This window comes from Neophocaena asiaeorientalis, unplaced genomic scaffold (genome assembly GCF_003031525.2).
Source record: "Neophocaena asiaeorientalis asiaeorientalis breed wild unplaced genomic scaffold, Neophocaena_asiaeorientalis_V1.1 scaffold182, whole genome shotgun sequence".
NCBI lineage: Eukaryota > Metazoa > Chordata > Mammalia > Artiodactyla > Phocoenidae > Neophocaena > Neophocaena asiaeorientalis.
Window position 1 is genome coordinate 1,262,451 of NW_020174648.1, and position 15,228 is coordinate 1,277,678.

General features: G+C 38.0%; 2 protein-coding genes across 4 annotated transcripts in view; both read left to right on the forward strand.

The window, feature by feature from the left end:
- LOC112408923 (torsin-1A-interacting protein 2-like) overlaps positions 1 to 15,228 on the forward strand; it is a 40,490-nt gene that overhangs the window by 9,744 nt on the left and 15,518 nt on the right. The window contains exon 1 of one of the 3 annotated variants that reach the window (XM_024758786.1): positions 6,570 to 6,697. The exons of the other annotated variants lie outside the window; for them this stretch is intronic. The gene's annotated coding sequence lies outside the window, so the exon portion shown is untranslated. Of the gene's footprint in view, positions 1 to 6,569; positions 6,698 to 15,228 lie in introns of those variants that run through there. 3 annotated transcript variants of the gene reach the window in all.
- Positions 6,692 to 9,110, forward strand: LOC112408924 (torsin-1A-interacting protein 2). The gene has a single exon (XM_024758789.1). The coding sequence runs from the start codon at positions 7,191 to 7,193 to the stop codon at positions 7,584 to 7,586; it is 396 nt and encodes a 131-aa protein (XP_024614557.1). The 5' UTR covers positions 6,692 to 7,190; the 3' UTR covers positions 7,587 to 9,110.

Genomic DNA, 15,228 nt, shown 5'->3' on the forward strand with positions numbered 1-15,228 from the left:
AATATATTTTAAGCAAAGAATTATTTTAGATTATGTGAATTTAAAAAGGAGTGATTCTTTTTTTTTCATACTCCTTAATCTCCCAACATCTAAATTCAGAACTAGTTAATGAAATATGAAGCTCTTGAGATTTCACTTCGTGTGTGAAACTTATCAGAGAAGCTGTCTCATACAAAAAATAGTTTTGATTATTGAGTAGTGTTAGAATAAATTATTCCATGGGAGAAAATATTTAAAATGGAAATGCAAGAAAATTTAGAGCATTTATATTTTTTCTATGTGTCTGTTCTTCTGATTTTACATATCATATGAGGACTTGGCTGAGGCTGAAGTTTAAGTGATATATTTGCCTGGAGAAGTCATCCCAGTCCTGACTCAATCTGAAACTTATATTATCCTATCACTAAAAAGAACAAGAGGGACTTCCCTGCTGATGCAGTGAATAGGACTCCAAGCTCCCAATGCAGGGGGCCCAGGTTCGATCCCTGGTCAGGGAACCAGATACCACATGCATGCCACAACTAAGGAGCCCAGCTGTCACAACTAAGACCCATTGCAACCAAATAAATAAATATTCTAAATAAATAAATAAAAAGAACAAGAGAATTTTTGTTTATCAGAGGCAGATTTGAGCTAGCTTACTAACATTAATTCAGGAAATAGCGAAGAATGATACAGACTCAATATTTAGAGATGATAATTATTTAATATGTATTAAGCTGCCATCATTAGTAGTGTAAATTTCACTGGTTTGAATAGAACTGCATTTTCTGTTTTGATGTTAAAGTGCTTATTTTCTAAATTTTCCTCTAATAAATCTACAGGATGAAACTTAAATTTACTTTAGTTCTCATACACAAAAAGTCTGATCTGGGAAGTTCCCTATTGGTGCAGTGCTTAGGACTTGCCACTTTCACTGCCAAGGCCCAGGGTCAGTTTCTGGTCGGGGAACTAAGATCCCACAAGCCACGCAACGCAGCCAAAAAAAAAAAAAAAAAAAAAAAAAAAATAGAAAATATTTGTGAAAAAAAATTCAGAAAGTTCCAAAAAGCAAAACTTGAACTTGCTGTGCTCTGGCAGCTATTTACATAGCATTTACATTACATTAGGTATTATAAGTAATCTTGAGATGATTTAAAGTATACAGCAGGATGTGCATGGGTTATATGCAGATACTACGCCATTTTATGTAAGGGACTTGAGTGTCCCTCTGGTCCTTGCATTTTGGTATCTGTGGGTGGTCCTGGAATGAATCCCCCACTGATACTGAAAGATGACTGTATAGCATTTATGTGGTAGGGAAGCCCTTTAAATTTGTTTTTTGCCCACTGTTGTTGGCTGCAAGGTTCGCTTGAAGATAAGGACATTCCAACTTCTGTGGGCCTTCCTGAATTTCCTGTGATCTCTACAGGCAGTCTTTTTATATCTATCGAAAAGCTCTTAGCCTTTACCTAAAGCATTGGTTCCAATCTGGATTCCCTGGACATCTGGAAGCTCTGTAAGATTTTTCTCTCTGTATGTATAGTATTTGGCATTGGGCCTAGTACGTGGTGGTTTCCTCAGTAACTTAAACAATAATCAGTTGAGTAATGGTGGTTCCCAAGGTATTTTTTGCATTTCTACCAGCCTAGTGGTAATCATACATTTACCTCAGATCAACCACTTTTGACTTAAGCTAATGGAGTTGAGGAAGGAAACAAATCCAGAGTAGCCGAAATCTCTCTGACTTTGTTATAGGCATTTTGAATATTATCGGTAATTTAAAATATTGAAAATTTCTAAATCAGGGCTATTAACACTAGTTTTTTTCTTGTTTTTATTAGAAGTTCTGATTGGCAGATCTACATGTCTAATTAATAAAATGAGAAAACGAAGTTATTACAAGAATGGTAGTTGTTCAGGGATCCTTCCACATTGAGATCTGGGGAGGGGGGTGCCAGGAATAAAAATTGCCTTTGATGGTAAAATGATTAGGAACCATTCATCCTCAATGGTTCTGAACCGTTCCTTCGGGAATCTAAAAGTGTGTACAGTTGACCTTTGAACAACACAGTTTGAATTGTGTGGGTCCACTTACGTGCAGATTTTTTTCAACAATAAATATTTCAGTACTACACGGTCTGTGGTTGATTGAATCCGAGGATGCAGAACAATGGCTACAGAGGAACTGCATATACGAAGAGCTGACTGTAAGTTACTTGCAGATTTTTGATTACTTGAAGGTTGGTACCCCTAACCCCCACGTTGTTCAAGGATCAGCTGTACTCTCTTTCCAGAAAAAAATGCACATGTGTACATAAAAAATTTTATATGTAATTTCAGGGGATTTAGGACTCCCTGAAATGTATCCTGGATTTTTTTGTGTGAAAGTGGAAAATTATGGGAGAGAGTTTCTCCCACCCCCACTTTAATATAATACACACAATTGAAGAGTATCCTGTAGCTTATGCAAATAGCTTATGAAAGGGTTTTCTAAAACTCAACAGTCACTGCTTCAGAAAGGCAGTGTCTTATAGTGGTTAAGAGTACAGGCTCTGGAACCAATCTTCTTGAATTCAAATACTGATTTCTCTACAAAGACCTGTGTGACTCTGGGCAAGTTGCTCAACCTCTTTGTTTCTTTAACTATAGAGTGGATTATTGTAAGGATTACATGAGTTAATAGATGTAAAATGTATTACATGTATTAGAACAGATAGTGACGCTCAATAAGTATTAGCTATTATTATTAAGTAGTATTATCTTGGGGGCTTCCCTGGTGGTCCAGTGGTTAAGACTGCAATTCCACTGTAGGGGGCGCAGGTTCAATCCTTGGTCGGGAACTAAGATCCCCATATGCTCCATGCGTGGCCAAAAAAAAAAAAAAAGTATTATTTCAGAGATGGAGTTTTTCTGTTGAATATCTGGCGAAGTGAAGTTCTTTTCCATTAGGTAGGCCTCTTTTACCTTATTTCTTTTTTCTTTCCATAGAGATTTTTTTAAATTGAAGTATAGTTGATTTATAATATATTTTCTGTTACTTTATTTCCATGAAGAGATAGTTGCTTCCAATATTATGAGAAAAACAAAGATCCATGTCTTTCTGTAGGACTCCTGTTTTCCTCAGTCACCCACTTTGCCTCTGAGCAGGGTAACTGCTCCTGGTCTTCTTGTCCACAGGGTGAAAGTTGGTTTTGCCTATTCTCTTTTTCTAGCCCACTGCTATTTTCCACTCTTTTCTTTTTTTAATTATAAAATATTGAATAGAGATTGAGATTAACGTATACACACTACTATATATAAAATAGATAACTAATAAGAACCTACTGTATAGCACAGGGAACTAACTCTATTCAGTACTCTGTAATGATCTATTTAGGAAATGAATCTAAAAAAGAGTGGATATATGTAGATGTATAACTGATCCACTTTGCTGTACACCTGAAACTAACACAACATCGTAAATCACCTGTACTCCAATAAAAATTAAAAGTTAAAAAAAGTAAAAATGAAGTAGAAAAAAATAAAATATTGAATAGAGATTATGTAAACTATTATGATTTATGATGCATTCTTGTACCTCCAACCATTCAAAGAAAAAATGTTTACAATTATCTTGGAAATACTCTGTATGCCTTTCTCAATCCCATTCCCTTCCCTATCCCATCAAAGGTAATAGTTATCCTTGTACTTATCCTTTTCTTTTTAGCTTTATTGCATTTATTCCTAAGCAATATATTGAAACTTTATGTAAATGGAAACTATATAAGAGAGTGAGTATGTGTGTATTCTTCTGCTACTTGCTCTTTATATTTCAGCTCAATATTCTTGAGTTTCATCTATGTCTGTGTGGGACTATCTCAATTTTTTTAATCCATTCTACTGTCTTGGGCATTTTGGTTGTTATTTTGCTGTTACACAAAGAACTACTATGAATATTTTTATTCGTGTTTTTAAATAAACGTGTAATTTTCTCTAGGGTAGTTACCTGACACTACTCTCAGGTAATTACTGAGTTACAGGAAATGCACATCCTCAGCTTTACTTGATAATGCCAAATTAATTCCAAAAGTGGTTATACTAATTTATGCTCCTAGTGTTAGGGTATAAGGATTCAAATTACTCTATAGTCTCATTATTTATTCATTCAAGAAATGTTTATTGGGTATGTACAGCAGTAAATAAAAACAAAACACCCTACTCTTGGAGTTTAGGTTTTAGTAGAGACAAATAGGTAAAATATTTAATATCAAAATGGTACATGTTTTATGGGGAAAAAAAGTAAGAAGAGAAGGGGATATTATCTTACTGCTGTCAGAGCCATATGGGAATTAGAGACTATAAGAGGATGAAGTATAACCAGGAAGCTCTGGGCTCCATGTGGTGATTGACATAAAAAGAGGTACAGGTGTGATGAGATTGGTTGGTCCTCAGGCTTTCAAGCAGATAATGGTAGTGAAGCTTGTGAGGGTGAGGGGGGGGGGTAGTTCGAGAATCTTGCCAGGAGTATTTTCAGGAAGGAATGAGTTAGGAGGCTGGTAATAGGTGATCTTATTCTGAGCATTTAGTGCTTTGGAGCCCTGTTTTGACTCCCCTCTTGCCCATTGTGGTTTGGAGGATGAGGGGAGGGGTGGTCTAGAACATATGGAACACTAGATTGCTCTTGATTCAGGAATACTTGGAGCTCTAGTCTTGCTTAACTCTTGAAGATGGAGAAATGAAGGTTGAGGGAAGGCCATCCTTCATTCTGAGCATTTGGAGCTTAGGGAATGGAGCTTTAGCCAACAGAGATGTGGAGTTTGAGGGGAGGGTAGTCTTGCCTAGAGTATATAGAGCCCACATTGTCAAACTTGTTAATTTTTGCCAGTCTGGTGGATGTGAAATACAGTATCTTGTTGTGGTTTTAATTGAATTTCCCCTTTTCTTTCTAAAAACCCAAAATTCTATACCTTTTCAATGTCAGACTTAGTCATATAACTTTACTACTAACTTCTGTGATAAACCCCACAATCATGTGGGTTTTATTCATCATCTATTTGTTTCATGTACTAGACATCCAAGATTTCCCAGTTCAACAACTGAAACTTTTACTGTAGTGGCTCTTGACAGTAGACCCTCAGGGAAATCTGTTGTACTCTATGTTGTCACCACAAAGGTCAGGAACCCTTCTTTCTGTTCACTCTGCCTGAGGAGCTGAGTTCGTAATCTTCATGCATACTTTGTCACCTAACCTCAAAAAACACATCAGTGTATCTACACTGATTCTATCCCACCCCATCCGGGGCTCCCATCAGACTATTGACCCCAGGTTGCAGCACTGGCAGAGGCTGCTCTTCAGTTGTCTTTTAAAGTTGCCATTTTAAAATCTGAGAATCACAGCTGCTATTGATAGTCTGTAAGGAAAATGCTTTGGCTGATCACAGCTAAGGGTTATAACTCCCTCTGCTTTTCAGGCTATATCTTTTTTTTTTGTGGTACGTGGGCCTCTCATCGTTGTGGCCTCTCCTGTTGTGGAGCACAGGCTCCGGATGCGCAGGCTCAGCGGCCATGGCTCACGGGCCCAGCCTCTCCGCGGCATGTGGGATCTTCGCGAACCGGGGCACAAACCCGTGTCCCCTGCATCGGCAGGCGGACTCTCAACCACTGCGCCACCAGGGAAGCCCCAGGCTATATCTTTATACAGTTTTAACACTCACATCTTCCCCAGTGTCCCTTAGTGCTCTCACAGGATCAGGCCTCAGAATTCACAAAAGAACACTGGAGAAAGGCAGACTATATATTGTGCTCTGGTGATCTGTGGCACTTCCTAGGTGCCTGTCTAGTTGTTCCATGCATCCTGCTCTACCCTACCTTGTTTACTTGTTACATTCAGTGTCATGAAGGAGTACAAAGATGATGAAAGCATCTGTAAATTCCAACTGATTTACTATATATTTTCCAAGAATAGCTCAGGACCGTGCCTTAATTGCCTTCTTAAACTTAAAATGCATATGAGACTATAAAGGCAGATGTGGACAATGAGACATGTCCCTTGTGTTTTCTTTTTCAGCCTTCAAAAGGATTTCATCCAACTTCCTATGGTTAGTTATTAAGAATATTATCTAATAATTTTGTAAGCTTTTCCCTGCATGGATTGAAGTCTGTTTTAGAAGGCTGTCACCATTGTTAATGTTATCCCACCCATTATGGGAGAACTATATATACGGCACCCATTTCACAGAAGAGAGACAAAAAATCTCAAAGTTGTACCACATTAACCATGATTATACAGACCTTATTATTCCCAAAGTTCCAAAGGAGTAGGAAAAAGAAATATATAGTCCTAAAAAAAAATTAACCTAATACAAACCTTAAATGAACCAAAATCCTCCCTGTTGCCCAATCAAGCATAAGAATAACTCCCAACAGATAAATTGGTTTGAACCCATATGAAGTTGTTATGGGGAAACCCATGAGACAATTCTCATCCAAATGCATGTTTCTAATAATATTGTGAGCAACTCAAAGCCCACATGAGTCGTCTGAAGTTTTATTATTTACAGGTGTGTGAAGCATTCCCAGACCCTTCAACCAACTCAACAGCAGCTACTTCCCTGTGACTGGGTCCTGATTAAGGTCCTCCCAAGAAAGACTTCATTGGATCCACGCTCAAGAGGACTCTGCCAGGTTTTCCTGACCCTTCTACATCGCTATAAAGTGCCAAGGCCTTAAGACTTGGGTACGTGTATTACAACGGCAAGAGTGCCAGCGCCCACCAAAGACCCATTGGACCTGTCAGCTCCTCTGTTTCACCAAGCAGACATAATAACTTACCAGCAAAGCAGAGTAAGCCAGATGCCTCTGCATGATACCACCAGCTGATAACACACAAGAAAAAATAATTAACTTAGACTAGAACCCTATCTTTTCTTGAGAAGCTGGGATTTAAAGGAGCTATTCTGAGATCTGTGCTGCTAGTAAGTGACTAATAACATAGACTGGATCAGTCCCTGAGTTCAGAGACTGGGTTGCAAGTGAGTGAAAAATAGACAACGAAATCTTGAAGAATTGCACGGAGGTGCAAGCCACATTTTACCCTCTCCAAGTAATGGTGGTTGGACTGAGAAAGTGCTAAACCAAACCTGTAATAGGACTGGTTGTTTGGGTGTCTCTTTTTATCATTGTTGCCTCTTACAGTTACATTGCTTTCTGTGTTGTCTCTCTAGGTCCCAATGTTCTCAGATAATTCACATTGCCCTGACTGTGGACAGCAATGGTTCCCTAGTTTAGAACTAGGCCACTGGTTGTACCAAACTGAACTGGTTGAGAATGAATGTTACCAAGTATTCTTAGACCGTATTAACAGAGCTGATTATTGCCCTGAGTGTTATCCTGATAATCCTGCTAATAGAAGCCTTGTTCTTCCTTGGTCTTTCCCACTTGAGTGGGCTCCCCAGAATCTTACCAGGTGGACCTTTGAAAAAGCTTGCCACCCATTTCTTCTGGGTCCTCCACTGGTTAGAAAAAGGATACATGACTCTAGAGTTGCTGGTTTTAACCCTGCATTACAGTTAATCCTGACCAGAACAGATAAAACCTTGAACAAAAAACTTGGCCAAAGCAAATAACTTCTGAAACAGTCAAAATCATGGAGACTCTAGAGGGTTTTGTACTAGTAGCCCAAGGAAGATGGAAAAATGACTCCTTTCTATATCTGATCCAGACTGTCACTACTCTGGGAAACTGCTTAAATTGTTGGATCTGCTTCCAGGGTCTGTGCATCTCTTCTTCAGCATGAATTTAATCAGTATTCCAAGCCAGATTGTTCATCTAGAACCTGACTATTCCATATTTCCTATGTTTTGGAATTAGCTTACTCCTAAAAATCTCCACAGCCTAATTATTGACGTTATTATGACATGGTAGTCCTGGAGGAGAAGCCCCATACTGTGTGTACTTTCATTATATTCTAGTGATAACTTTTGTGGGAAAGCATCCTTGTAGCTGAATTCTAGATTATTCCAGTAAGACAACTAGACATTTTAATAATGAACTATATTGTTCTAAATTCCACCTCTTAAATATTAATCAGTGATAATTATATATATATAAAATTTATTCATATATAACCATTTATTCATCATTGGCTCTATTTAGCTCATCCTCAGTGTGGCTATGACGTTATCCATAACTGGTCACTGTCAGAGGAATCACATTCAGTCAGGCAGCACCTAAATAGGTGACAATAAAAACATGCAGAAATGCCTCTGTCTACACCTCCTTGGCTCTACATAAGCAAGGACTATCCTGTCTTTGTGGTGACTGAACTTAGAATGTCCTCCCCTGGCAATGGAAAAGTACCTGTCCTAGGAGATAGGTGACGAAAGGAGTTACCCAGCTTGACTGCATATATATTATGAACAGTTTAGGGGAAGCATTTTTCTTAGAACTAAGAAGGTCTTACACTGGCCTCATTCTGGCCTTCACTTGTTCATAAGAATCATGAAACTAGAGTTCAGGTTAAGAAACTTAGAAAAAGCATTGAAAACATCTCAGAGGCCACTGAACAATTTTAAAATTCCACTTAAGATTCTAGATAATCCAGTGCTTGTGTAGCAACTCAACAATGTTCTCAAGGCCGCAGGTTCTCGCTATCTTTCCCCTCTGGGATCTTTAGCATACTGGCTTTTTGTCCTCATAGTTCTCACCGAGTACAATGTAGCTTGTTGCTGCTCTAGACATTTCAATCCGAATCAAAGGCTGGAAGTAAGGAGCAAAAAGCTTTCTCCTTTCAAGTCTGTGTCTTTTATTTGGGAAGAAGATCTTTCTCAAAAGTCCCTCACAGATTTTTTCTTACATCCTTGATTCACAAAGGAGCCTGGGAAACCTGGCAGAGGGGAATGGAGTTGCACTGCCTGGGTAGGACACATTGTCTCCCCTAATAAAATCAGGGCTCTTTTAGGAAGGAAGAAGTAAGGAATGAATGGCTGTTTGTATGCAACAAATCATGCCTGCCACATGTTAAAAAGTCACTTGTTAGTCTGCTTAAAGAATGTACCCCAGAGATCTGCCCTGTATCTGCCTTATGTCTGTCATGATGGAAGTTCTCTTCTGTTCTATTGCTGAATAAACTGTGTGGACTGCTAAATTGAGTGAAGACTAATTAGTTTATCATTTACCATTGGTTAAGAACTACACTATCCTAAAGCTTTTTCTAAAAAGTGAAAATTTACTTTGAGGTATTGCTTTTGAGTGTGGTGTTGTTATGATCAGTATTATTGTCTCCTAAACTTTTTCAGACACATACCAAAAAGCACTACATATGTGCAATTTTAAATATCGGCAAAATAGAGAAAGGGTCTTTGTTTTTGTTTTAACCAATCTCATTCTTAAATAGTAAGGACATATTAAATGGATTTATACAATTGGTTTTCAAATCAGTGCCTGGGTGAGCTTGTCAGAAATGCAAATTTTCCAATCTTACAGAAATTTTTATTCCTTAGATTGCTTGTGGGGCCCAGGTAGCTACATTTTACAAATACTGCCTCAGGAGATTCTTATGCAGGTACTCTATGAACTATACTTTGAGAAATACCATAGCAGCATATCCAGGGTATTTAGTTATCTGGCTTAAAAGAATAGGAACTGAGGGATTCCCTGGTGGCGCAGTGGTTGAGAGTCCGCCTGCCGATGCAGGGGACACGGGTTCGTGGCCCGGTCCGGGAAGATCCCACATGCCGCGGAGCGGCTGGGCCTGTGAGCCATGGCCGCTGGGCCTGCGCATCCGGAGCCTGTGCTCCGCAACGGGAGAGGCCACAACGGTGAAAGGCCCGCGTATCGCAAAAAAAAAAAAAAAAAGGAACTGAGTACTCATAATACTGTAAGGTAGTGATAGTTATTGTACTTTGCCGGTGACATATAAAGAGGTTTCACATCAGAGTGAAGGTCACTGCTGATATTTCAGGTTATAACTCAGTCATTTTTCTCAACTGTGAGGAAGGCTCTATTGTAGCCCTCCTCAAAAACAGTTTTGTGTGTTGTCATTATAAGGTATATGAGTATATAGGCAAGAGAAAGGAATCAAAAATACTAATTTTAATATTACATTAAGAAGGGTACTTTGCCTTCATACATGATTATCATCACATACCTGATATATGGTCAGCTCTCAGAACTAACATCATGGGGTAGAGTTCATAAAATTGAGCAAGAGAGAAAATTTAGAACGCTTTGTAGCTTTTCAGCTTCGGTCTTTTTAAGTATGACTTTACTTGGCTTAAAATATTGCAGATTATTCTAAAATACTCTACTTCATAGTTATGAATAATGAATTTTAAAGTATAAGTGTATTCTTAAAATTCTCATGACAATTGATCCACTGTTTTGGATTATATGAGCCATATTAATCTATACTTCCGTACTGTAGGAGAGTTGATAATTACTTACACGTAATGGTGGCCATTTCTAGACTTCTAGAACTACTCTCTGTTATTTTAATGCAGACCTAGGAGTGGAAGTTTAATGGAAACTGTGCTGGGGCAACTGGAAAGTACCTACTAAAGCAGAGTCTGTCTTGAGTTGTGCGTGACTAAGTTAAGATTCATCTCTAAGTTGTAGGAGAAGGTAGCCCAGGCAGACAGGTACGCAAGAAAGAATTCCATGACATCCAAAGTGTATGTGGCAATCAGCAGAATACAGATATCTGTAAAAGTGAGTTGAGCCATACCCCTTCTATCTCTTCAGTCTCCTCTGGCAGCCCTTGAGTCTCCATGGAAGCTTGGGAACACAGCTTGAAAACTACTTGTTATAGAGGAAAAATAATAGCTTTGGAGCCAGCTGACCTAGGTTTGTCTTCTGATTCTGGCACTATTAAATGACCTTGGGCATTTTAACCTTTCTGTATCCAGTTTCTTCATCTGTGAAATAGGTTATGTAATAATACCTACCTCATACTGTTGTGAGGTTTAAATGTGATAACACATGTCAATCATATGGCATGTAGTACGTCTTTAGGACTAGGAAGGGTATAAGAGAATGAGGCAGAAGTTAGAACTAGGGATAAGGTAGAGTCTTAGTTTTAGAACAGGGATTAAAGCCAAATTGTTAGAACTTGATGCTGAATTGTTAAAAACTTCTTAAATCCTTCCTGGTGAAGGACAAGATTAATCTTGGGACTGAGGTCGATCCTGTAATTATGTATGTCAAATGGTCTTAGATGTAAAGATTAAGAGGCCTGGTGGGATGAATGACCCAAGGCAAATCATTGTCTCATTTTTTAGGCCCATTTATAATCATAATTGTGGTAGATGTAGTTGCTACATAATTTATTACATCACTTGAGACTTTCACAACACCAAAATACGCAATTTGAGAAGAGTTGAAGAATATGTGCAAATTTACCCAGGTCATATGTGCTAGAGTCACAATTCAAATGTAGAATCAGGATGCCTTATAGTATGTTTATGATACATATATATATTTTTTACTAGTGTGTTCTTGGGTAAGATTCTTAACATCTCTATATCTCAGTTTCCTTATCTGTAAAATAGAAGGAATATTAATAGTCCATACATCATAAGATTGAGGTTTCCAGGATAGAGTAGGTTGGGTGAGGTCCTACTGCTCTCCCAGCTCTGATTTTGTTCTCATGGGCAGCTTTTCTTTGTCCTATCTCTTCTCAACTGGATATGACAAAATGTATAGGAGGCTGTGGTTGAAGTGTGCCTCTGTAACATAAGTTCATTGTGTGTGGGCTCAGTTACCATTACAGGCCTTTCCTTTTTTTTTTTCTTTTGAATTTTATTTTATTTATTTTTTTATACAGCAGGTTCTTATTAGTTATCCATTTTATACATATTAGTGTATATATGTCAACCCAATCTCCCAATTCATCATACCACAGGCCTTTTCTTTTGATTCTTACTTTTCCTCACAGAAGCTAATATATTTTATTTGATTACTCATTTAAAAAATATATTAACATCCATCATATAGAAAAGTGCAGGAAATAACATTCACCTATGTACCCAGGTCTAAAATACATTAACTTAGGAAAGATATCCCATGCTCTTGGATTGGAAAAATTAATATTGTTAACATGGCCATACTACCCAAAGCAATCTACATATTTAATGCCATCCCTACCAAATTACCCATGACATTTTTCACAGAAATAGAACAAATAATCCTAAAATTTATATGGAACCATAAAAGACCCAGAATTGCCAAAGCAATCCTGAGGAAAAAGGGAAAAGCAGAAGGCATAAGCCTCCCAGACTTCAGATGATGCTACAAAGCTACAGTAATCAAAATGGCATGGCATTGGCACAAAAACATATATGGATCAATGGAACAGAATAGAGAGCGCAGAAATAAACCCACACACCTATGGTCAATCTTCAACAAAGGAGGCAAGAATATACAATGGGAAAAAGACAGTCTCTTCAGCAAGTGGTGTTGGAAAAGTTGGACAGCCGCATGTAAATCAACGAAGTTAGGACACACCCTCATACCATACAGAAAAATAAACTCAAAATGACTTAAAGCCTTAAACATAAGACATGACACCATAAAACTCCTAGAAGAGAACATAAGCAAAACATTCTGACATAAATCATACCAGTGTTTTCTTAGGTCAGTCTCCCAAGGCAATAGAAATTAAAACAAAAATAAACAAATGGGACCTAATTAAATCTACAAGCTTTTGCACAGCAAAAGAAACCATAAACAAAACGAAAAGACAACCTACAGACTGGGAGAAAATATTTGCAAATGATGCGACTGACAAGGGCTTAATTTGCAGAATATACAAACAGCTCATACAACTCAACAACAACAAAAAACTCTATTGAAAAATGGGCAGAAGACCTAAATAGGCATTTCTCCAAAGAAGACATGTAGATGGCCAAGAAGCACATGAAAAGCTGCTCAACATCACTAATTATTCGACAAATGCAAATCAAAACTACAATGAGGCACCACCTTACACCAGTCAGAATGGCCATCATTAAAAAGTGTACAAATTTTAACAAATGCTGGAGAGGGTGTGAAGAAAAGGGAACCCTCCTACATTGTGGTGGGAACATAAGTTTGTGCAGCCACTATGGAAAACAGTATGGAGGTTCATCAGAAAACCAAAAAAGAACTACCATATGGTCCAACAATCCCACTCCAGGGCATATACCCAGACAAGACTGTAATTCAAAAAGATAGGGAATTCCCTGGCGGTCCAGTGGTTAGGACTCCGTGCTTTCACTGCCGAGGGCCCAGGTTCAATCCCTGGTCGGGGAACTAAGATCCTGCAAGGTGCATGGCATTGCAAAAACAAAAAGATACATGCACCCCTATGTTCATAGCAGCACTGTTCACAATAGCCACGACATAGAAACAAATGTCCATTGACAGATGGATAAAGAAGGTGTACCTATATACAATAGAATACTGCTCAGCCATAAAAAAGAATGAAATAGTGCCATTTGCAGCAACATGGATGGAACTAGAGATTATCATACTAAGTGAAGTAAGTCAGAAAAAAAAAGACAAATACCATATAATATCACTTATATGTGGAATCTAAAATATGACACAAATGAACTTATGTACGAAACAAAGACTCACAGACATAGAGAACAGACTTGTGGTTGCCAAGGGGGAGGGAAGGTGGAGGTAGGGATGGAGTGGAAGTTTGGGGTTAGCAGACGCAAACTATTATATACAGAATGGATAAACAACAAGGTCCTACTGTATAATACAGGGGACTATATTCAATATCCTGTGATAAACTATAATGGAAAAGAATATAAAAAAGAATGTATATATATGTATAACAAATCACTTTGCTGTACAGAAATTAACACAACTGTAAATCAACTATACTTCAATTTGAAAAAATAGATAAAATACGCTAACATTTTGCCACATATACCTTTTTTTTCTTTTTTTTAGAGGCTTTACAGGTACAGTTGAAACCGATTCTTGTTCTCATCCTATTCCTGTCCTTTCCTCCATAGAAGCAAGCATATATCCTTTCTGTTCATGTGTTTATTTAAACAATGTACAGAGCAATAAAAGAGTTGAACACTTTCAAAATTTTATTACTCAGTAACATTCATATATAAACATGTATTATGCATCAATCTATAGAGGTAACCTTACAACATTTAATTTTATGTGTTGGAGTCTGCTAAACTTGGTTGTATTACTGCAGTGCAAAGGTCATTCCATATACCAGACAATGAACACCTACCAGGCTGACAAAACATTACCACTGGTACATTGAGATGGAGCAGAAAAGGTGCATCTTAAAGACAGAGCACAGGGCAGCCACAACAGAAGAAGAGGCACTGAGGCAAATTTGTGTCCCTCTTCAGGGAGGTCTCAGGATATCGAAATAGTAGGCATCCCTCAGCCTACTATCTGTTGATTTTCTCCAGTTATGGAGAATGCAGCCTTACTACTTTAACCTGGTTCATGCCCTCATGGAGACAGTTAAAGCAAAACAATAAGTTTTGGTGCAGATTTCAGGGTCACAGGGAAGTGGAGATAACTACCAGTGATAAGGCTAAGTTTTCTTTAAGTGGAAAAATGAATCATAACCTCCATAAATGGGGCACTGAAAACCAACATTTCACAATTGAACTTGAAAGGGATTCACTTCATCAGTTCCTTTTTGCAAAAGATACCATCAAAGGTATTTTTTTTGGACATTCTTATGGAGTGGTTTTTCCTACAGCTGCACAAAGTCTCCAACATGTACATTTTCCATCAGCATGAGGCTCTGCCTCACTTCTATTACACAGTCCAGAGATTCCTAATGTATACATTTCCTGGTATTGATTGGACACTGTTGAAAAGATTGACCTGCCTCTGGAACAGTGGCCTCCAGATCTCCCAGATACCCCACCATGTGACTTTTTGTGAGGATGTGTCAAGAACCTCTGTGTTTGTACCACTTCTTCTTTGTAGCCTCGAGGGACTACATTTTGGCTATGAACAACAATGTTACAAAGGGTCTGAGTGAAATGGGCTATAGAAATGATGTGTGCCTTGTGACAAGAAAGGTGTATATTGAACATTTGTAAGATTATTGAAATATCTCATGATTTCTTTGCAGACTGCTTATTGACCACAACCCCGTTTACAAGTAATACGTTTTTTAAAGCATTCAGTTGTTATTTGAAAAAAAGTTTTTTGAGGATATTCTACATGCAATAAAATGTACAGATTTTAAGTTTGATGACAAACACTACCTCAATAAAAATATGAAGCACT

Coding starts and splice junctions, on each gene's coding strand:
- LOC112408924 (XM_024758789.1), top strand. CDS start 7,191: ATGTTCTCAGATAATTCACATTGCCCTGACTGTGGACAGCAATGGTTC.